General features: G+C 40.9%; 1 protein-coding gene across 3 annotated transcripts in view; it reads left to right on the top strand.

Moving 5' to 3' along the window:
• SUSD5 (sushi domain containing 5) overlaps positions 1-13075 on the top strand; it is a 100340-nt gene extending 87265 nt beyond the window's left edge. For all 3 annotated transcript variants that reach the window (XM_033930375.1, XM_033930374.1, XM_033930376.1), the window contains one exon: positions 11254-13075. In XM_033930375.1, the coding sequence (XP_033786266.1) occupies positions 11254-12536 (1283 nt within the window). In that variant the 3' untranslated portion in view covers positions 12537-13075. The remainder of the gene's footprint in view (positions 1-11253) is intronic.
• Positions 13076-23892: the final 10817 nt, after the last annotated feature.

Genomic DNA, 23892 nt, shown 5'->3' with positions numbered 1-23892 from the left:
AAAAAAATGCTTGGTCAATGGAGGCGTTAGCGACTAGAGCAGCAGGCGGTTTAACGTGCGGTATTCCGCGTGTTAAACCCCTACCGCGCCTTGATAAAAGGACCCCTTAGTTTTTGGAAGTCCATTTGGGGCCAAGTGAATAATCCACTGGAAAATCCAGTGGCATTATCATATGACACTGTGCTATTTGGTATTTCTATGAGAGCTAAGAGTCAAATCTCTTCTAATAATAATAAACTTTTGCTCATCATGACAGGGGTTGCCATACAGCAAATTATGAAAAATTGGAAAAATTGGGATCGGCTGAATTATAATTTTTGGTGGAATTCGTTATGCCAAATCTTTAAAATGGAAAGGGTAATAGCCATACAGCAGAGACATTTTAAGAAATTTAGGGATGTTTGGGAGCTATTGTCATAACTTTAAAAGTTTACGTGACTGAAAAAAAACTAATAACAGATCTGAAATCAGCATGAAAAACTGATTTAGAAAAATGTGCTGTGTTGTCAGATGATTCTGAAAAAAAATTTTTGTTGCCTTGTGATTTTAATCTTACACTAAACTCCCTCACTGAACAGACAATCTCATTTGCTTTGCTTCATCCTCTAAAAGTAGAACTATTCTTTGAAATTGATGGAAGATTTGATTTTATATGACATTTGGAAACTTCTTAATCCATTTAAAAAACATTTTACTTTTTATTCTGTCCCTCATAATTCACACCCAAGAACTGATTTCTTAATTTCTGGACCCATGGTTCAAACTGTTTCCTCAACTACAATTTTTAATACGACTTTTTCAGAACACATACCCATCTCTCTACAATTATCTATTAATGGATTATTTTTTTCCAAAAACATATTGGAGATTTGATGCTAAAATATTAAATGAAACTGGTTTTAAAGACTGTGCTCAATAATATATCCAAGCTTAATAAGATGGAATATAGTCCTATTCATATCTGGTGGGATGCTTTTAATGCTTACCTAAGAGACATTATAATAGGATTCACTATTAAATGGTATAAAAGAAATAAGAATAAAATTAGTCAACTGGAAACAGATATAAGAAATCTCAAAATTCAACATATTCAATCTTCATCTTTTAATACATTTCAACCCCTATGTAAACATATCAGATTACAATCTGATTCAAAGCAAACTAACACATGACCAATTAATGTATTTTTTAAAAAAAATTCTTTATTAATTTTCAAAACTACAACAGTACAATACAACCAATGTAACTCATAATAATACAATAAAAGCACATTCATCTTTCTCATGTTCAGAATCATCCATTTCCCCCCCCCATCCACCCAAACAATTATCATTCCGTATAACACAAAGATATATTGTCATAAATATCCTATCTATTCTGAATAATGATATCTTCACAGCCATCCCAATTATAAATATTCAAAAATCAATTTATGACATAAAGAATTCCTTTCCCCCCTGCCCTGGATATGTACCATAGTAAAGAACAAACTGATTCACAGTCAACAAACAATTACAATGAGGTAACATAAGATGCCAAAGGGCACCATATTAATTTAAATATATTACCATGTCCTAAATTTTCAGCATTTATTCTTTCAAATCTATAACTAGAGCAAAGACTTGCCCACCAGAACGAAAAATTTAAACGATCAATTCTTCCAATTTCAGGTGATCATCTGGATGGCTATCCCAGTCATTATAAAGAAAAGACAACTTTTATATTGATCTATAAGGGGTGTAACATGTAATATTGTACCATAAATAACTGCCTCATACGTTAGAGGAATTGATGATTCCAAAATGTTATTTATTCTACCCCATATTGATCTCCAGAAGCTAAATATCAAAGGACAATAGAACAACAGATGATCCAGTGTCCCAATGTCTAAATGACAATGCCAGCATCTATTAGATTTTGAATTATCTAACTTATATAACCTAACAGGGGTCCAAACAGATTTATGTAATAAGAAAAACCATGTCTGTCTCATAGATGCCGATGCTGTACATTCCAATCTCCAAGTCCAAATTCGTGGCCATCGAGATGCAGAAATATACTAGCACATGACCAATTAATTTCTATAGGAGCACATTATTACTCTGAAAATAATAGAAGCATAGAAACATGATGGCAGAAAAAGGCCAAATGGCCTATCCAGTCTGCCCATCTACAGAAACTATTATCTCTTCCTCTCTCTAAAAGACCCCACATGCCTATCCCATGCTTTCTTGAATTCAGACACAGCTTCTGTCTCCACCACCTCTTCCGGGAGACTATTCCACACATCTACCACTCTTTCTGTAAAAAAATATTTCCTTAGATTACTCCTGAGTCTATCACTTCTTAACTTCATCCTATGCGCTCTCATTCCAGAGCTTCCTTTCAAATAAAAGAGACTTGACTCATGCTCATTTATGCCACATAGGTATTGAAACACCTCTATCATATCTCCCCTCTCCCACCTTGCCTCCAAAGTATATATATTGAGATCCCCATATGCCTTATGATAAAGACCACACACCATTTTAGTAGCCTTCCTCTGGACCTACTCCATCCTTTTTATATTTTTTTGAAGATACGGTCTCCAGAATTGTAGAACTCTTGCTATTTACTTAAAAGAAAATAAATCTAAAGTGATTTATGGAAAAGAATAGAAACTCTACCTTTCCTACCTTGTAGAATAATTATACTAGGAGCAAATTTCTTAAGGTAAATTAGAACTTTTTCCTTTTAATAGGGTTTTTAAGACCATTTATATTCCAAGAAATAATATTGGTGGGAGAGTTAGACGAGTTGTAATCAGTTTTACATTACTATAAATATGAATTGGTCCTTGCCAAGAAATTTGGAACCACAGTTTTTTTTTCAATAGACACTGGTCTCCCTTGCAGGTATATTTGCAATCATTTTTCAGCAGTGTTTAATGTTGAAACCTTACTTCATATCAATTCTCTCTGTTCCATTGATTTTAAATGTAAGCATACAAACAGATATAGTAATTCTATGTTTTGTATTGATTCATGCACTGATGTATTGTGAACCTCATTGATGTTTCAGTTTTATATTCTCTTGTATTTTTCAAAATCTTAATAAACTTTCATAGAAAAAAAAAAGAAAAATCTAAAACAAATGTAATTTTCTTAAAACAATCCCTCATATTATCGATCCCATATTTTGGGGCATTGTTTTATGGATTTGTTATGTATTAGTATATGAACCGATGCAATGTTTGACTGATGTTCAGCTCTATTACTTTCTGTTCTTTTGTAAAACCTTAATAAAAACTTATTGAACTTAAAAAAAAAAAGGCCGAAATACAAATTCTGTTATAACATGTAAGGATGATTTATTACAAGCATTTACAGATTTCTATCACAAATTATACACCTTTGAATTAAAAGCCACACCAGATGAAATAGACACGTTTTTATCTAATTTATATCTTCCCAAAATAAACACTAACTGATTTAAATGTTCATGAATAACCAACTTCATTAGATGAAATAACCTTATAGAGTCTCTTCCATTAAATAAAGCTCATGGCCCAAATGCGCTTTCTGCTGAATTCTATAAACCATTTAATAGTATTTTTACACCCATTCAATCATTTTAATTCAACATTATAGCTGAGAAATCTATAACTGGTTCCTTACTGAACAACAAATCAGTCAAACCTCGGTTTGCGAGTAACGCGGTTTGCGAGTGTTTTGCAGGACGAGCAAAACATTCTCGCAAATCTTGTCTCGCAAACAGAGTGTTGACTCGAATTGCGAGCACCCCCCCCCCCCCCGCTCACGAATGCCCACCCCCCCCCACAAACTGCCATCCCCTGCCCGAACAGCATTCAGCCTTACCCCATCTGGCACCGGCATGCAGCCCACAGGATGTGCCGGTGCCGGTGAAAGAAGTTCCTGCCTCTTGCCTGGGCCTTGATCATCTGTGCATGATCAAAGCCTTCTGGTTCTCGCTCTCTCTGAGATTCTCTGAGATCTCCTTGCATAGATGCTCAAGGCCTAGGCAAGAGGCAGGAACTTCTTTCACCAGCACCAGCACGTCCTGTGAGCTGCGTGCTGGTACCAGATGGGGTAAGGCTAACATGACCATTTATTTTTTTTCATCAAAAGGGGACATCTATTAATTGTCAGTCCCGCCCCCCAACCCCGCACCCAATTTCTTCCATTTATTTTTCATGTACATATAATAGCTTATTAATTCATAATGGTAACCATAAAATTAAAAAAAAACTATAATCCACACTATACGCAGAGAAAATGTTAATTATCATTTATATTTGGGGGTTTTCAAAGATGTCAAGGCAGATGACTTTAAAATATGCAATGTCACCTCAGTAACTATAGAAAAATAGACAAATATACTGCAAAATATAGACAGCAGATATAAATTCTCAAAACTGACACATTTTGATCACTAAATTGAAAATAAAATCATTTTTCCTACCTTTGCTGTCTGGTGATTTCATGAGTCTCTGGTTGAGTTTCCTTCTGACTGTGAATCCTTTCTTTCATTTCGTTCTTTCTGTACTCAGACCCAACAATTGTCCCTTTCTATTCCTTCCCTCCTTCCTTCCTATGTCCTTAGTGCCCCCAGTGCCTCTGTCCCATGTCCTTATTGTCCCCAGTGCCTCCTTTCCATGTCCTTAGTGCCCCCCAGTGCCCCTGTCCCATGTCCTTAGTGTCCCCAGTGCCTCCTTCCCGTGTCCTTAATGCCCCCAGTGCCTTTGTCCTGTGTCCTTAGTGCCCCCAGTGCCTCCTTCCCATGTCCTTAGTACCTCCAATGCCTCTGTCCCATGTCCTTAGTGTCCCCAGTTCTTCCTTCCCTTGTCCTTAGTGCCCCCAGTGCCTCCATCCTGTGTCCTTAGTGCCCCCAGTGCCTCCGTCCTGTGTCCTTAGTGCCCCCAGTGCCTCTGTCCCATGTCCTTAGTGTCCCCAGTGCCTCCTTCCCATGTCCATAATGCCCCCAGTGCCTCCTTCCCATGTCCTTAGTGTCCCCAGTGCCTCCTTCCCGTGTCCTTAATGCCCCCAGTGCCTTTGTCCTGTGTCCTTAGTGCCCCCAGTGCCTCCTTCCCATGTCCTTAGTGCCTCCAATGCCTCTGTCTCATGTCCTTAGTGTCCCCAGTTCTTCCTTCCCGTGTCCTTAGTGCCCCCAGTGCCTCCGTCCTGTGTCCTTAGTGCCTCCGTCCTGTGTCCTTAGTGTCCCCAGTGCCTCTGTCCCATGTCCTTAGTGTCCCCAGTGCCTCCTTCCCATGTCCATAGTGCCCCCGTGCCTCCTTCCCGTGTCCTTAGTGCCCCCAGTGCCTCTGTCCCATGTCCTTAGTGCCTCCAGTGCCTCCTTTCTAACTTCATGTCCTTAGTCCTTTCCCCACAATGCTACCTGCTTCTTATCCTTAGATCCCCTGCACGGGCAATGATGGGGCAAGCAACAAAGAGCAATCCACTTGCTGTCCTTGACCTTACCTTAACTCCCCACACACCTGCTCTTTTTCTACAAATGCCTGCACCATATATACAACCACCCTCAAGCACGAGGGGGAAGAAGAACCTCCTCCCGACATGTACCACAACGGGACGACTCGAGAGCTTGCAATTGCGCTAGCATCCACTCCCTCAGGACTCTGTTTTCTTGACTGGAGCCCAGAGCTCGCACAAGAGTGCCCACACAGCCGGCTATAAATCGCTAGGAAGTGGAAAGGAGGGAAGCTGAGTTCACCAGGCAGTTGGGGACCCCCTGATATTTTCGGGCCTACCTTTTAATCTGGCCCTGGTCGTCTGCAGGCATCGAGTGAGTATCGGACAGCACCAGCATAATTTCCATGCAACAAATTAGCTCCGTACATGGCCAGCCTCTCTTCTTACCTCCCTGCTGCTGCTGCTGCTAATCACCGTCAGAAGCCTTCTTCCTGACGTCAATTCTGACGTCGGAGAAGACGTTCCGGGCTAGCCAATCGCTGCCTGGCTGTCCCGGAACATCCTCTCTGACGTCAAAATTGACGTCGGGAAGAAGGCTTCTGGGCTGCGATTAGCAGCAGCCGCAGGGAGGTAAGAAGAATAGCAGCAGCAGCGGCGGCAGACCAGGGGGAGTTGGGGGTTAAATCGGACGCTGGAGGGAGGCTTTTTTTGCACGCACGGCAGGGAAGGACAGGAAGCGATCGCCTCTCCCGTTGTCCCCACGCACAGGTTCGGGACACTGTCCCTGAAAACGGGACATTTCAGCGTCCCAAAGCTGTGTGTGGGGACAACGGGACAGGGGATCCAAAAATGGGACGATCCCATTCAAAACGGGACGTATGGTCACCTTAGGTAAGGCTGAATGTTGTTCGGGCGGGTGGTGCCAGTTCTCGGGGGTGGAGCAGCGTCGCTGGCCTCGGGGGGTGGGAACATATCAAGCGAGTTTCCCTTACTTTCTATGGGGAAACTCACTTTGATATACGAGTAATTTGGTTTACGAGCATGCTTCTGGAACGAATTATGCTCATAAACCAAGTTTCCACTGTATATAGTTCTGCCTAAACCTGGTAAAGATCCTTCATTAGTATCAAATAAAGCTAGTGAAACCCCTACAGGGCAAACTGGCTGCCTAGTTTATTTTCTAGCTCCCCTTGTAATAATGAATGAATTATAGCATGTATTTATTTGTAGCCAAGGCCAGAGCACTAGTACAATGCAACACTCATTTCATAATTTGGACAAAAAGCCTGCAACACACTCTGTTTTATAGAGTGAAATCTGAGTATTTGGAACAACATTCGAGTCTGAATGTAATGGAAGTAGAACCAGGACTGGAAAATGCTGATGTGGCAGTTTACCATTCCTAATTTGGAATAAGCTAATTACTGCAGGAACTAGTAACTTTCTATATCATTAGTTGCTAAAAAAAAAAAAAAAAAGTCAAAATATAATGGAGTGCAGTAGAGTTAGCTATAAATACAAAACCCATGGGATAGGAAGCTTGATAAACGTTTCATTGGAAGTCTATATTTAAAGTTTAATTTAGAAAATCCAGTTAAAAAAACACGAGTTTAGGTAAAATAGATTTCTGCAGTTCAGAGGCATGTTTTTGTAGCAAAATATGAGTTCATCAATTTATATTGCCTTTTCTTCCTAACTGCAAACATTTATATAGATAGATAGATACATAGATATCTCTTTGATAAAACAGAATACAGCTGTCCAAAAGAGCTGGCCTGTGCATACAGATGTTAAGAGATGGCTTTGATTACACTGCCATGCCAAATACCAGCAGTAGGTTCTCTTAGTGTCTGTAAAGTATGATTTTGAATGTGCGCTCATAAAGCAGAGAAGGAATGGGCTCTTTCTCCCAAAGAAACAACCAAGGCCCTTGCAACAGAGATGAGATCAAATGGCAGGTCTTCACAGTGGCAGGGCTATGCTTGATTCTGATGTTCAGAGATGAATAGTTGCTTTCATTCATTGACCCCTCTAAGCTAACAGTGGCTGTGCTTGCAAATGTCTTAACATAAATTCTACAAAGTGCATGACATGAGAAAACTATGCTACAGCTAATTCAAAAGTCTGACTGTACAAATAACTGTATACAAAAAAGTCACTGCATGAGAAATGTACATAAATAATATTTTCAAAAAATGATTCCACAAGTGTTAACTAGTTGAACTCTGCTCAGAGACATGAAGGCAATATGTTCTGCCTCACCAACCAATCATTGCAGTGTTCATTTTTTCTCCAGTGAAAATATTCTCATTAACTGTTGTGTGCTAGCTACAATAGCTATGCTCAGCTGCTTATGCAAGTATACAATTGAAAGATGAATTGTTCAAACTTAGTTAAGACTTAACACTTGTGGAATCATTTTTTGAAAATATTATTTATGTACATTTCTCATGCAGTGACTTTTTTGTATACAGCTAACTTTATTTAGTCACTCAACAGTAACATCATTTGATTTTGTTACCCCTTCAGTATTTTTTGACATCGTAACAAATAAGGCATACTTGTAGAGTTGGGAGGTGGCTTTAATCAAGGGGTGACTGCAATTGCTGGGGCGGCCTGCCATCTGGTGGGGGGCTGCCATCAGGGGTTGCCAGCGTCTAGGGGGGCTGCTGAATCTAGGATCAGAGCCCTTTCCAGAGGGCACAACTAATAAACTGCTCCCGTGTCATTGTGTGGTGGAGGGGATATATTTGTTTGTTTTTCCCCACATGCAGCTTTCAAAAATCGCTGCTCCCTCTTTACATGAAGAAGCATTGATGAACAGTCTTCAGCACCCTGTTTTACAAGAGGCTCCATGTTTAGCAGAACCTCTTGTAAAATAGTTTGGGAGAATTTCTAAAGTTCTGACTTGCATTTGTGAATTCCTCTCTCCGTGTGCTATCTATGACCTGCCTGCACATTTCTGAGTAGCTGAATGATAGGATTGGGTGAGGCTGCCTCTGTATTTGCAACTGCAAAAGGCAAGCCATCAAAAATGAGAGCTTGACACCACTTCATTTACTATATGAAGTCTCAAAATGCAGTGGAATAAGGCTCAGGAAAAATAATTTTGTCTGATGAAGTCCATTCTTGAGGGAAAAAAAAAATCACCTTAGAACCTAACACATTTGTAGGTGCTGTTATTGAGCATATGAAAGGTTTTTTGTTTTTTTTTTTGCAAGTAGAAACTATGTTGTGTCATACAGCAGTCTTAATTAACTTGTTTTCCAAAGCCTGATTGAAAATGAGGAGAAATTTCACCACTAGACATATGAGAAGAGGAATGAGTGTGATTTTATGCAGTCCACCTCTAGGGAGTGGGATAGCGCTGAAGGATGTAAAACAGCTTTGTGAAAAGTATAGGCTTATGTTGGATGGGGGAAGGCAAAATGCCCTAAAGCTTTCACTAGAATGACTCAAATTGCAAGTCTCTCTTTTATATAAGAACTCCTTTTGAGAGATGCACTAAACAGAATCGGTAAAACCGTGTGGGTCTGCTCCGATCCGTTTTTGGCCGATTCTAAAAGAGCTATTGATGCACTAAAAATTTTGCATGCAAATGTTTCATGCAGATGTTCGTCATAATCTCCCATCTCTCCCGTCTGATTGATCGCTTTGAGAGTGACTCACACATACGCAGAGCCGGCAGGAGAAGCCCGAACAACTGAGAGGCAGGGGATGTCCCAAAGCAACCTCCTCCCACTCTGCTGTTCGGGGAAGGAAACCCTTTTTCTTTTTTAATGGCCATAGATGCTGTGTGTGTGCTACACATGCACAATATCTGCCTCATTAAAAAAAGAAAAAGCCCCCCCCCCCTCGTCAATGATGGCCCTCTCCAACGGGACTGACCCCCCGCACCAGCAAAAATTGGCAGGAGGGATTCCCACTCCTTCTTGCCTTGCTGACCCCAACTTGTACCAGTGAAAATCTGCAGGAGGGTTGCCCACACCCTCCTGCCTTGCCTTCCTGACCCCCCCCTCCTCCCCTCCATATTAGAAAAAAAAGGCAGGAGGAATGCACACTCCCTCCTGCCACAGGATGTTCCCCCAAACCCATCCGGTACCTTTATCACAAGTTGGGATGCGGTCCCACCAGTCCGAAATGGTGAGCTTTCCCCTCACCAGTGCATCATGTGACAGAAGGAGAAGCCTAAGGTCCTGATTGACTCAGATGCCTAAGAACCCTCCCCTTTGGTACATAGCCAAAATAAGTATATACAAAGAAAAATGTAGGGAAAAAAATCAAAAACATCAAAATAATAAGTATAGTTTAAAAGAGAAAATCCATATCTCAAGTGCTTAAGTCGAGCAGGCACTTTCGGCCAAACTCTTCTGGGGCTCTGGTCACATGGCCCATCATCTTCAATTCTTCTGGATACTGAACTCACTCCTTGGGCCCAGTATTCAAAGTGACTTAAATGGGCAGGAGCCTCTGCTGCCAGCTAAAATTGCTTCCCCTGTCTAAGTGGGGATATTCAGCTGCATTTGATCGGAGAATGCCACTATCCCCACAGATTGCCCAATCAAAATATGAACAGGTCAGGGATGGCACTGGGGAGGGGCACAAAGCTATGAGGGTGCCAGCAATATTCAGTGCTGATACCCACTTAGCTAAGCAGCCTAATTTAGAACAGCTCAAAAGTGTCCTAAATTAGGCTTCTTGGATATGTGGGTGCTGGCTCTGAATATCAGGCTAGCACCCACATAAATTTTTTTTTTAAAATAAGATCTCCTGAACCCCTCCCCTGACCCCTACCCCCATTGTCCAGCCATGCAGGTAGCCCCCACCCCCGGTCTATCTGTATCCCTGGTTGTCAAACAGTACCTTTCTAAATGGCTGCTATGACCTCTCACAGTTTGGAAAGGCACTGCAAGAAGCAAGAGTGAAGGGGCTTGTGCTCCTGCCCCCAACAACTACCAGGGATATAGGTAGGCCTGAGAGGGCCTACCTGGACAGCTAGAGGGATGTGCCAGGGGGGCTTTCATATTGCTGCAGGCTGAGGGAGGGTGGGAAGGAGGGGCATTGTCAGAGGGGCAGGAGGGGGGCTCAAGTGATCTTTTTAACAAAAATAATATCAAAATGGTCAGCGATGAGCAATCACAGTTCTTGAGGGCCACCAACCAGTTGGGTTTTCAAGATTTCCACAATGTATGTGCATGCAATCTATTTACATTCAATGTAAGCAGTACCTGCAAATCAATTTCATGCATATTCATTTTGGAAATCTTGAAGTGGCTCTCAAGGATCATGGTTGCCTACTCCTGAAATGGGGAAATTACTCTCCTCTCCATAAGAGTAAAGCATAAGGAATTTCTTTCAAAACACTCTGCCTTTGTGCTTGAGTCTCTATTGCTTTCTAGAACTCTTCTTAGCTGGCTTATTCTCTCTAGATGCTCCGTGGATTTAGCCAGCCTCCTTCATTCCCCTTCTCCTCAGTTTAGTCCTAGGGGAAGTAGCTTTCTTCTTCTCATTGACCTATTGGCCATCAGAGAGGCAGTTTCCCTTGATGTCCCCTGTAGCCTAAGCTCCACAGTGCTTGCAGGCAGTCTGTACCCTGCTCCGGTAACGAACTCATACACACCACTCCCTCGCCCTAGTTTTGTCACCATACACAGAGTCTGTTCAGAAGCAGAGATTCCAGAATGTTCTTCTGCATGGCTAAACAGGGAACAGTTCGATGTCCTGCTACACTTATATAAGTAATGTTATGATTAAATAGCAATGAATCTTTTATTCCCATCACTTTGCCTCATTTCCATAACAAATTGGCTCCTTTCTCTTCCAGATGAGACAGAGGCACATATTGACTATGACGACAATTTTCCTTATCACAGAACAATGCCAGTTGCTGAACCAAATAAAGACAATGGTGGTGCAGAAGAAGAGGAAGAAGATGAAGAGGAAAAAGAGGAGGAAGAGGATGGGCAAGTATTTTCTGTAGCAGAAGACAGTGCGTTAAAAAATGACAAGAGGGAAACCCAGGGCTTTGAAGCCACTGAAAAGGAAAGTAAAGCACCAACGGAGTCACCAGTGTCACTGCTAAGCCAGAAACATCTCTTCTGGTTTCCATCAGAAGCTTTCAACAAACCCGAGTCTGAGAAAGAAACAGACTTTGGCTCAAAAACCCAATTTTCTAACGGCGACAACCGCATTGGAGTGAAAACAGATTATGCTGAATCAGGAACCAAAATGATTTATGAGAGTGAAGACTTCCCCCTTGGTCCATCCATGGTGAATAACAATACAATCTCGGCAAAAGATGTGGTGGCCAGTACCGATGAGTCCTGGCTGGACGGCTATCCTGTGACACAAGACATTGGGCAGGAGGCAGAAAAAACAGACTCTTCACCAAAAACAGTTGATGATGTTATCGTTACAATCAATCAATCACACGATGCTAAAGAAGATCATCCTTCCCCTATTCCAGACAAAGATTTAACACCGATCTGGGCTGCTCCAACCACGGTCCTGGCCTACAGTATCAGAGTTGCACAAGAGCCACTGACACCCACAAACAGTCCTGAAAACGTCAGCACAAGTAAAGGAGTGGATGATGTGACGAAGTATCACCCAACTATACCTTTGGAGTTCACACCAGAGGCACTAACTACAGCAATAGTTTCTGATGAGCACATTGACTTAACACCCACTGCCATCATGGGCATATACCATACGGTCCAACCTGTGGATCACATTCCACTTCCAACCCAGGCTGAAGAGGCAACAACATACCAGATGCCCTTGGAAACCCAAAGCCTTACTGTGCATGTCTCAGATCGTTTCACAGATAGATCATTCTTTAAAGGAGCCACTGAGGGAGAGAACCTCACTGGTGGCATCAAGGGAACACCTTTTCCCTCTTCCGAGCCTTGTATGACAGAGGACTGCCTCAGATCAAGTAAAGGCCCAATGATAACCATCATTGTAGTTGTTCTCTGCTTGTTACTGCTAGCGACAATACTAGCTGTGTGGTGCTACAAGAAGCAGCAACAGAAAAGCTCAGTCTATCAACTGAATGGTAAAGGCCAAACTAGACACCACCAACAGATTGAAATGCAAAAAGTGTAAGCTTCTTTCTTTTCTTTATGTTATTGGAAGGCATTAGAAAGACACTGAAATCTATCTTAACAAGGTGAGAGTTAACTACATGGTGAAAAAAAGATGTTGGGTTTTTTTTTAAAGTGCCTGACATGTCTGTTATTTAAGAAACCACATTTAGATTGGAAGGTCTGTTGCAGCTGTCTCTGTAAAGTAGAACTTATTTGGTACAATGTTTGGTCAACCTCCCCCCCCCCCCCTTCTGTTTTCCTTTTTGTTGGCACCGACAGACATTATCATCAGAACTTCTCTTCCAAAATGTCAGGACTACTACAGATCTGCAGGTTGGGTCAGAAATCGTTGTTGCTTGACTATGACCATTACATCTTCCTCCTGGGGCAGTCACCAAGAGATATTTTTGATTTTTTTGGGACAGAACTGAGAGCGTGTGAAGAATTTCAATACTTGATTATTGCTGTCTTATGTATTTAGAGTCAAAAAAAAGCATTGTTGACAAAACTAATGTTTAAAGAATAAGTATTTCAGAATATACCCACTAACATTTTTTTAGATATTTGCAGCTTTTTAGTTTCTTCCTAAGGTTGTGCATTTGTAGCTCACTGGGAAAGAAAAATTTTTCTAAAAACATTACTGCTCCTTTTCTTGAAATTAATGGTACCTGATTGGCACCAGGACAATATTTTACACAAAAAACCCCCAACAACCCAATACTCCAGGGCTTCTGCAAGAGGAAATCAGAGTACATTAACTCCATGGTGCAACCAGTTAGAAATGGGTAACACCATTGTTTGCAAGAATCAAGATGTCTTGCAGAAATGAATTAAAATAAGACCCAGGTGGCCCTATGAGCAAACATAGGCATCACTTGGGATTCAACATGTTTCTATCAAGTATTACTGATACTGAATGTACCAGCAACACAGAAACCCAAATTTCACTTTTCTTCCAAGGGACAGCCAACATGTTCCAATAAAAACGAGCAATCAGGCTGAAACATGGCCTATGCCTGCAAATCGATCCGCTTGGGACAGTGTAAACCTAGGCAGAGCTGATATTCATTGTTAGTTAACCAGGAAGGAGAGGCTCCTATCAGGTTAACTAGCACCGGCAGCCAGGTGCTGATGTTCAGGGTCACTTTGAATAATGCTATTAAATATCAGCTGTGGCCGCTGTAGCACAATCGGGACAGTCTGGGGCAGAATAAGGAGTTAAGCACTACTGATATTCAGCAGCAGTAATAAGATAACTATCCTGTTAACTTAGGACAAAAAAACCTGTTTTAACATAGTAACATAGTAGATGACGGCAGATAACGCCCGAATGGTCCATCCAGTCTGCCCAACCTGATTCAATTTAAATTTTTAAATTTTTTTCTTAGCTATTTCTGGGCGAGAATCCAAAGCTTTACCCGGTACTGTGCTTGGGTTCCAACTGCCGAAATCTCTGTTAAGACTTACTCCAGCCCATCTACACCCTCCCAGCCATTGAAGCCCTCCCCTGCCCATCCTCCTCCAAACGGCCATACACAGACACAGACCGTACAAGTCTGCCCAGTAACTGGCCTAGTTCAATCTTTAATATTATTTTCTGATTCTAAATCTTCTGTGTTCATCCCACGCTTCTTTGAACTCAGTCACAGTTTTACTCTCCACCACCTCTCTTGGGAGCGCATTCCAGGCATCCACCACCCTCTCCGAAAAGTAGAACTTCCTAACATTGCCTCTGAATCTACCACCCCTCAACCTCAAATTATGTCCTCTGGTTTTACCATTTTCCTTTCTCTGGAAAAGATTTTGTTCTACGTTAATACCCTTCAAGTATTTGAACGTCTGAATCATATCTCCCCTGTCCCTCCTTTCCTCTAGGGTATACATATTCAGGGCTTCCAGTCTCTCCTCATACGTCTTTTGGCATAGCCTCCTATCATTTTCGTCGCCCTCCTCTGGACCGCTTCAAGTTAACCAAGTAGGTATCTGGGTCCTGTCACTGAATTATCAGCAGAACCTGGCCAATTCCCAGCTATCATCTTGTGCCCACATATTCAGTGCTGGTACGCAGATAGAGGCTGATGCTACATGTACAGTTTAATTTAGCCAGCAGTGTCCAGCATTTAAAGACACTAGGCTGGATTCAGTAGATGGTGCTCAAAAACAAGCATTGAAAAAAAATCAGTGTTCAGTGCTGTTCTGTAATAACATAAGAACAAAACTAGTATATATAAGGGTACAGTTGGATATATCCAAAAAATATCAAAAAACACGTACTGTATATTTAGTTTGGCAGAGGGACTTCATTCATATCACATCAAAAGACACCATGGACAACAAATGATAAATAACAAAACAGAGAAAAACAAACCTCATACACAGGCAGCCAGGACTATACAAGTGCCCTAAGCCACCTTTATCATCACTGGTTTGAAAAAAACTCCGAACATAAATATATCAATATATTTTCATTCACTTCAAAAGCTTATTTTTCAAAATTCATTTTGTCTTATGCATCAAAATATATAGAGAGAAATCAAATCTGTCTAAAACTTGTTATAATGGCAACACACAAGTATATTAGGCACACAGTAAGTATATTTTTGTAAGGTTTTCTTATCAAACAGTATCGAAAAACAGCCACCTTAGATATAATCCATTTAAAGACCTCAGCATAATTAAGGGGAAATACCTTGATAAAGCCCCTTGGGCGAAACATAGCCTATGTTGGATGAAGATCCCCTGCTATGCTTCTTAAAGAGATGAGTATTTGAATATTAATATTGATAAATGAAAACCTAAAATAAATAATAAATTTAAAATAAAAATAGACCGATGAAGATTCTGGTGCTATTGAATCTGTGTATGAAAACTGGCACACAGTTGCACCGCTGAGGTCTTTAAACAGATTATATCTAAGGTGGCTGTTTTTCGATACTATCTAATCTAATCTAATCTAATCCTTAGGTTTGTATACCGCATCATCTCCACGTTCGTAGAGCTCGATGCGGTTTACAGTAGGAGAAATAGGAAGGAACTACAACAGAGGGTTAGAGGTAGAAGTGTGAAGAAAATTTAGAGGACTTGGGATGCCAAGATATAAGAGTTTCCTTGATTCCTAAGTTGGAGGGAGATTTACATTTTTGGAGAAAAGCCAGGTTTTCAGATGTTTGCGGAAAACTTGGAGAGAGCTCAAGTTCCGAAGAGGGGAGGTAAGGTTGTTCCAGAGCTCAGTGATTTTGAAGTGGAGGGAGGTCCCTAGCTTTCCTGTGTGGGAAATGCCTTTTAGCAAGAGGAAGGATAGTTTTAATTTGTGGGAGGATCTGGTGGTATTAGGGTTTGAGGAATTCCAAGAAAGAGGGATAAAGGGAGGGAGGATACCATATAGGATTTTGAAAGTTAAACAGGTGCATTTATATTGGACCCTGGCGATTATCGGAAGCCAGTGGAGCTTGGCCAGGAGCGGGGAGACATGATCAAATTTACTTTTAGCGAAGATGAGCTTGGCTGCGGCATTCTGAATCCGTTGGAGTCTGTGGAGGTTTTTCTTAGTTAGGCTTAAGTAGATAGAGTTGCAATAGTCCAATCTGGAGAGGATGATGGATTGGACAAGGAGGGTAAAATGTTTTTGATGGAAGCAGGATCTAACTTTCCTCAGCATTTGAAGGCTGAAAAAGCATTTTTTTACCAAGGATTGGAAGTAGTCATTGAAGGACAATGTGGAATCAATGATGATGCCCAAGACCTTGCTCAAGAACTCAAGCTACAGAGAGGAGCCAGAGGGTAGTGGGCAACAGCCTGGTATAAATGTAAATGTAAACATTTCTTAGCAACGTGAAAACAGTAAAAAGTAAAGTTTGGAAAAACTTATCTCAAAATTGCAATAGCAATCATATTTTCATCCAAATTACCACTTCCTGACAGAAAGCACTTCTGTTTCGCCTTAAAAGGCTACTTCAGGGGAAAAAAAGGAGGGTCCTGTAATCATATAAGTAATGTTTTTTTCCAAACGCTCCCACGTAACAAACTAGTAGGGCTGGCTCCTCTCAAAATGGCTGCGGGCCATAAGAACAGCCATACTGGGTGAGCCCAGTATCCTGTTTCCACAGTGGCCAATCCAAGTCACAAGTACCTGGCAGAAACCCAAATAGTAGCAACATTCCATGCTACCGATCCCAGGGCAAACAGTGGTTTCTCGCATGTTTGTCTCAATAGCAGACTATGGACTTTTCCTCCAAGAACCATATACCCAGATACGCTAACCACTGAACCACATCCTCTGGCAATGTGTTCCGGAGCTTAACTATTCTCTGATTGAAAAAAAATATTTCCTCGTATTGATTTTAAAAGTGTTTCCCTGTAATTTCATCAAGTATCCCCTTAGTCTATATAGAATTAGCATTGTATGCCAATTTTTGGCACCCTAATTTAGGTGCCAGGACTTAGGCCTGCTGAAAAGTAGGTGCAAGTCCTGGTGCCCAATTTGGGCACACATCCCTAGTATTCTACAAGGCTCACAAATTGTAGAACTCATAAGCCAACTCATAAGCCTCCCATGGCCATGCTCATGCCCCCTTTTGGATTGTGTGTTATGGGATTTGGACACGCACTGTCATAGAACAGCATGTAGCAAAATGGTTGCCAATTATATTGGCACTGATGGGGAAATTCTATAACTGGCACTGAAACTTAGGTGCTGGTAGCCACTCTATTGGTACCTACATTGACAAAAGTTGTTAGAAACAGCGAAAAATTCTGATGTTCAAGCATCTACTGACGCCTAAATAAAAAGCGCTGGAATCATGCCTACTTAGGTGCTTTCTGGTGCCTAACATCACTTTGGGCATGGTTAACCCCATAAGTGGTGTTAGGCGCCAGAAAGTGTCTACGTAGACACAACTCATGGCATAGATAGGTGCTGGAAATGTAGGCCTGGAAAACCCAGACCTGGAGATGTGATTTTGTATATAGCACCATCTCGTGACTGACACACGATCGGCAGCCACTTATTAGGCAGCCTTCGGTAGTGGCGGCATATACAGAATCCAGCCATCATTGGCTCCCCAGCCAGTTTAATTGGGTGCACATCTTGGATCGACACTCGATTTTGGGCACCATATATGGAATCTGGGAGACAGCGACAGACACTGGGGCCAGATTCTGTAGTCTGAAACTTAGGTGTTTAGACGTCCAGCAGCAGATTGTTGTGCGCAATTCTGTAATGCATAGATGTACTATAGAGAATCGCGCTCAGTGGTGCTAAGCAAATCTAAGCGCTTCTATATTGTTAGACGTCCTTTGCAGAATCACCTTTTAGGCATTGTATAGATGGTCTATAACGTTATCGTGTTAGCGTTATGATGTCATTAGAATGGCTATTTTTTGCTGGTTTTTTTACATTACAATTGTATGCAGTAAAATGCTGGCACCACTATTATATTTTATTTATTTAACTTTTAATTATTTATATACCACTTATATCCTATGTGGTATTTAAATTTGGCTCCTTTATGATATTTCTCTTCTGTTCCGGTTGTCCAGGGTTACAAAGAGCAGTGAGTGATTTGAGCCAATAAATATAGTATAAGTGAAAGTGGGGTTTAAATAAATAGATAAATAACAAGTGCACCACTTTATTTCTACTGAAAAGTCACTTCTAACGGAAGCAAAAGCCTCATGTCTTTGGTAGAGCATAAACACCTCTGCCCATATCATGGGCTCAAAAAGCTTCCGCTTAGATAGTAAATTGCATGTCAATTCCAAAGCCAAGCTTATATCCTCTTGATTTACAAGCAGCCATTTATCTAGGAAAAATATCAAACATGTATCTTCAACACTTGTCCAATTCCTCTTTTGGTCTCTATGTTCATCAATCAAAGCACATGGGAAAAAAAATAAAATAAAATAAAAAATTATATATATATATATATATATATTGCATACTAAATCCTCTATTTTTTGGTGGAAAGAGGACTCATTGGAAAAGCAGGTCTACTTTTGAGTGTGAGTTGGGCACTAGATAGGCTTGAGTTAGGTGGACGCGACTGAGGTGTCACCTAGGCATGCTGGAGGCATCTGCTTATAGGTGAATGGGGCTTCTGTTATTTGGGGTATAGAGCGGTGGTTCCGAACCCTGTCCTGGAGGACCACCAGGCCAATCGGGTTTTCAGGCTAGCCCTAATGAATATGCATGGAGCAGATTTGCATGCCTGTCACTTCCATTATATGCAAATCTCTCTCATGCATATACAAGTTTATTTTAAAAAAATTTAAACCGCTTAATCAGGTTTCTAAGTGGTGTACAATATAAAATTTGCATAAAACATAAAAAATCAGGATACTAGATAAAATCTAAGTGTCTTAATAAAACACTTAAATAGACATAAAGACCAACTTCAGACAATAGGAGAAAAGGGGAAGAACTACAATCGTAAAAGAAAAGTGAAACAAAAAAGGCTAGCCTGAAAACCCGATTGGTCAGGACAGGGTTGGGAACCACTGGTATAGAGGACTCCAGTTTGATATTAAGGTCAAAAGATGTTTAATAATGCATTACTTATATATATATATATATATATATATATATATATCATACTAAACTTCTATTTTGGGGGTAAAGAGACCTCCTATTTGATAATAATAGAAAAGATGTTTAATAATTCATTACTCAAGCAAAGTACATGAAATATATATTGCATACTAAACCTCATTTCCAATAAGTTAAGAAAAGAAAAAGAGATATACTACTCACAATGACTGTGCTTCAGAGCAAGTGGATATACAATCTTGACATCAGTGCAACATCATCAATATGCAACTAGATGGCAGAATGCCACTAAAAATAATAGGCATATGTGCTGGGGTTCCTGACCATACTAGGGATTTGAACCCACCATCTTGGGAAGATGGAAGAAGTACTTTTAACTACTGAGCCACAGAAGATTCCTTTTAGGCAGGGTTTCCTGCCATGTGAGATGATACTTTAGGAGATCATAGCCATCTCAAAAAAAATAAGTCTCCCTCTGCATCCTGGAAATGAAAGAGTGCAAAAGTAAATGTTGAAGTCCATAACCCATACTCTCTTATGAGATCAAAAAGAAACTGTTATGATATGGGGGGGGGGGAGGGAATTGTGTGGATTTGAACCCATGACTTGTGAAAGATGGAAGAAGTGCCTTTAACTACTAAGCTACAGGAGCTTTTGTTTAGGCAGAGGTTCCTATTATTTTATTGTGGCATTCTTTCATCTAGGTGCATATTGATGATGTCACAATGATGTCAAGATTGTGCATCAGACATGACCACTTGCTCTGAAGCACAGCCATTGTGAGTAGTATATCTCTTTTTCTTTTCTTAACCTTTTGGAAATGAGGTTTAGTATGCAATCTATATTTTTTTCATGTGCTTTGCTTAAGTAATGTATTATTAAATATATTTTGACATTAATATCAACCTGGAGTCCTCTATACCCCAAAAATAAAAGCCCCATTCAACCTATAAGCAAACGCCTTTGACACACCTAAGTTGCATCTACCTCACGTCTACCTAGTGCCCAGCTCATGCTCAAAAGGAGACCTGGTTGTGCAATGCCTATATTTTAGGCATTAGGTAAACGTGTTTGGACGCTAAGCGGCATGCGATTCTGTAAATGGATATCCAAATCAAAGCCATTTTTTAAGCGCAGCTTTTTCTAATGGGCATCCACTAAATTGTGGAAGTCTATTTGTAGAATTGCATCCAGTGATTGAACGTCTCATTTCCAATTAATGCTTGTTAAAGTCATTAATTCAACTTATTGTCCACTTTATTTGGACGCCTAAGTCAATGAACGTCCAGATTGTGACTACCTAAAGTTAGACGACCTTTAGAGAATCTGGCCCTGGCTGTCCATTGTCCTCTGTTTGTTTTGCAGAGCACTGATAGAAGGCTTATAGACATTATGGAGAGTAACTGTTTTTGAAGTGTTATGTATTTTTTATCATTAGAGGCTGCTGCATTGGTTGAGACCCTATTTCTTTGGAGGACTCATCTTTTGTAATCCTGTAAATAGAATATCAGTGAGCCAATGGCTAACCCAATATTTAACTGAAGTTTTAAAATCAAGAGTGAAATTGTGACAAAAATAATAGCATTTTTATGTAGTGCCTTTGCCCAAAATGTGTTAACAGCAAACTATTAAAATGGAATGAATCAACATAGACTCAGTAAAAGGAAGCTTATTGATTACCAGTGTAATGAAAGGAGATAATTAGCTCATTAGAATGTTCCTTGATGTCAGTAGAGCTGAAACAATTTATACAGTGTGGTGGTGAGGAAAAAGTTATTTGGGGTCATGAATAATGAAGGCACTCCTAGCACCCCTCATTTCAATACCTACCCTCAAGGACACAAAAAAAAGAAAACCTGAAGTACCTTCATCTATCAAAATGTGTTGTGGTCAGGGCAGGATTAACCAATAGGCCCAGTAGGCACGTATCTAGGGCTCAAAATGGTCAGGGGGACCCGATGAAGGAGGACATCAACATTTATTTTTCCAAACGGCGATGGGCCCCTCCAGCATCGATCGGCAACGTGGGCCCCCCCCCAAATCGGCAATGTGGGCCCCCCCCCCGATCAGCAATGCGCCCCGCCCATCGACAGAAAATAAGACAAGCAAGCAACGCGGGTAAGAAAGGCAACGGGAACTGTAATTTTGCAAGCGGTGCTGCTTGCCCTAAGCTTCCCTCTGACGCAGCTTCCTGTTTCCGCCTGGGCGCATGGTGGGGTGGGGTGGGGCGGGGCAGGGGGCCCAGTGTACTTGTGTGCCTAGGGGCCCTCGACAAATTAATCCTGCCCTTGTGGTGCATGTCTTACCAGGGGGGTGCTGAAAGTTTTCAGCCCAACCAACTTCAGAAATTCTGAGCGTTATTTTGCCACTATAGCTGAAAAGTGTTATCTTATTTTGTTGAGTGCCAATTTGCAGAAACAAAATTCTATGTTGTGATATCATTTCAATCATTGATTGAACCATATCCATGTCATTCTCTTCTTGGTTCAGCTGAGAACTTTCCAGCACCCCCTTGTACAAGGCAAATGAATATTTTTTTTTTACCACCACAGGACACATAAAGAACGGAGAACAACTGATTCACCATAGAAGCAGCTAAGCTGAACTTTATGGGAAGCGGTGTATAAAGACAGGCAAATCCACAATGTGCTGGTGCATTGTGAAAATAATTCTGCGGTAGAATTAGCACAAAAGTTAAGAAATTAATACATTAAGAGGCTATGTTCACCTGTCTATTTCAGGAATTACAAGTGAAATAAAAATATGCATGCATCTTAACGAAACACATTCTATTAGTTTACAGAGGTGTATTGTGGGGCTGGAGAAGGCTTAAGGAAAGTTGTAATGATGTATTCCAGCTTCAACACGGTCTCTATTGATGGCCCACATCATGCTACCAATTAATGACAAGCTGGAATCCTTCAGGCTATGAATTACAACCACAAGGTGGACTTTAAACCTCAGCTTTTTTGCTGCATCATTAAAATCAGTTGAAAAAAGAAAATGTGTGAGAATGAAAGAAAAGTAGAAACATTAACATGCATGCACCAGGTCCAAACCTGTCCTGGAGACCCCACAGCTACTTAGGATTTCAGGATATATACAGTGAATTTACATATGATTAATTTGCATATAATGGGTCACCAGTAGAGTTCTTATGCATGTTAATCAAGGGTATCCTGAAAACATGACTGATTGTGACCTCAAGACAGGTTTAGGAAACCCTACTATATATAGTAACATTAAGGCCTTTTTACATTTTTTATTTATGCAATTAACAATACAAGGATCAATTCCTTATAATTAAGAAACAGGGATCATAGGAACAATCCAAACAAAAACATTATCACTTAGGAAAATTAGGATTCTATCCTTATGCCCAGGTAGTCCACAATTTTTAACAGGGGTGGAAAACAAAAATCAGGTGGAGATAATGGAAAGAAAAACAAAACAAGAAAAGGCATTAACACTTTTCTTTCACTTCTACACTTTACATAATTAGCTTGAAACCTCTACCCCTGGTTCGAGCCTACTAGTCCTCTTTTTGGATAACAGAAAACTTTTAAATGTTCAGGATCAAATATACATATCTGGTGTTAAAATAAGTAACAATATAGTGACAAGGATAACGAAGAACAAAAGAACACACTTCCTAGCACATACTCAAAAACAATTTCTTACACAATTGGGTTTGTCTAGTGAAGTCTCATCAGGAAAATCCAGATCTTATGACCCATGAACAAAACTTGTAAATATCAAAAGAACAGCTTCATGACCAAATCCACATCTTTAAGAAACACCAGAGTTACTAATAAAGTTGCTCTATGTGACTCAGCAACATATGAGTTCTCTAGCAAAGCAGTTACATCCAAACTATCCAGCATGGTCCCTTTTGCACCTCCACAATCTCTCCTATGAGTTGCTGCTGAAAAGTTCTCAGCCCAACCAGCAAAGTTGGGGCAGTCTCCAGTGAGGGCTTTATACTTAGTCCAGTGATTTCCCTCTTTTATTTTTCATTCTGTATTTTTGCAACGGAATGAAAAAAGGGGAAAAATCAGTAGACTAAGGGCCTGATTCTGTATAGGAGGTCCAGTCTCAGCAGCCACCTAAGCAGCTTTTGAGAATTGTGCACGGGCGTCCTATACGGGCAAGGGGCCTTAGGGATCAGGCCAATCGGAGTCTTAGGCCACTCCCAGTGCATCTCAGAATGCACTGGGGAGGCCTAAGACTCTGGTTGGCCCAGGTACCTATAGCCCCTCCTATGGGAGGGGCCTTAGGCACCTGGGTCAATAAGGGCCTTAGGCCCCTCCCTGGTGCATCCCAGGAAGAGCCACAATAGAGGGTTTCAGGGTCATGCAATGGAGCTCATCGCACTAGGATTTTTCCAATTTTCAGCCAGATATGCAAAGGAGTTTCTCCTATTATCCCCCTAATTCTACATAGAACACCACATTAGGTGCCCACATTGGGGTAAATGCCAGTTAGGTGCCAAAGGGGCCCTTTTACTTAAATGCAGCAAAATGTCGCCTTAACACACCCTTACGTGGGTCTTTCCTGCATGCTAGGGCCATTTTTTCCAAGTAGGAAAATAGCCAATTTTTATATTTTTACATTAATGGCCACTTACTAAATTTTTCCATTTAGGGCAGCTTATAGAATAATGCTTATGCCCAGGAACCGCAACTAAAATTAGGCACAGTCATTTGCACCAACAAAAATATGGTGCAAATTCCTGAGCCTAAATTTAAGTGCGGATGCCCTTATTTTAAAATTACACATGTAACTGAAAGTAACACCCCGATCAGTCCATGACCCATCCATTTCCGTACCC

This window comes from Geotrypetes seraphini, chromosome 2, assembly GCF_902459505.1.
Source record: "Geotrypetes seraphini chromosome 2, aGeoSer1.1, whole genome shotgun sequence".
NCBI classification, from domain to species: Eukaryota; Metazoa; Chordata; class Amphibia; order Gymnophiona; family Dermophiidae; genus Geotrypetes; species Geotrypetes seraphini.
The sequence above is the reverse complement of the archived record's forward strand: the minus strand, read 5'-3'. Positions and strand labels throughout refer to the sequence as shown.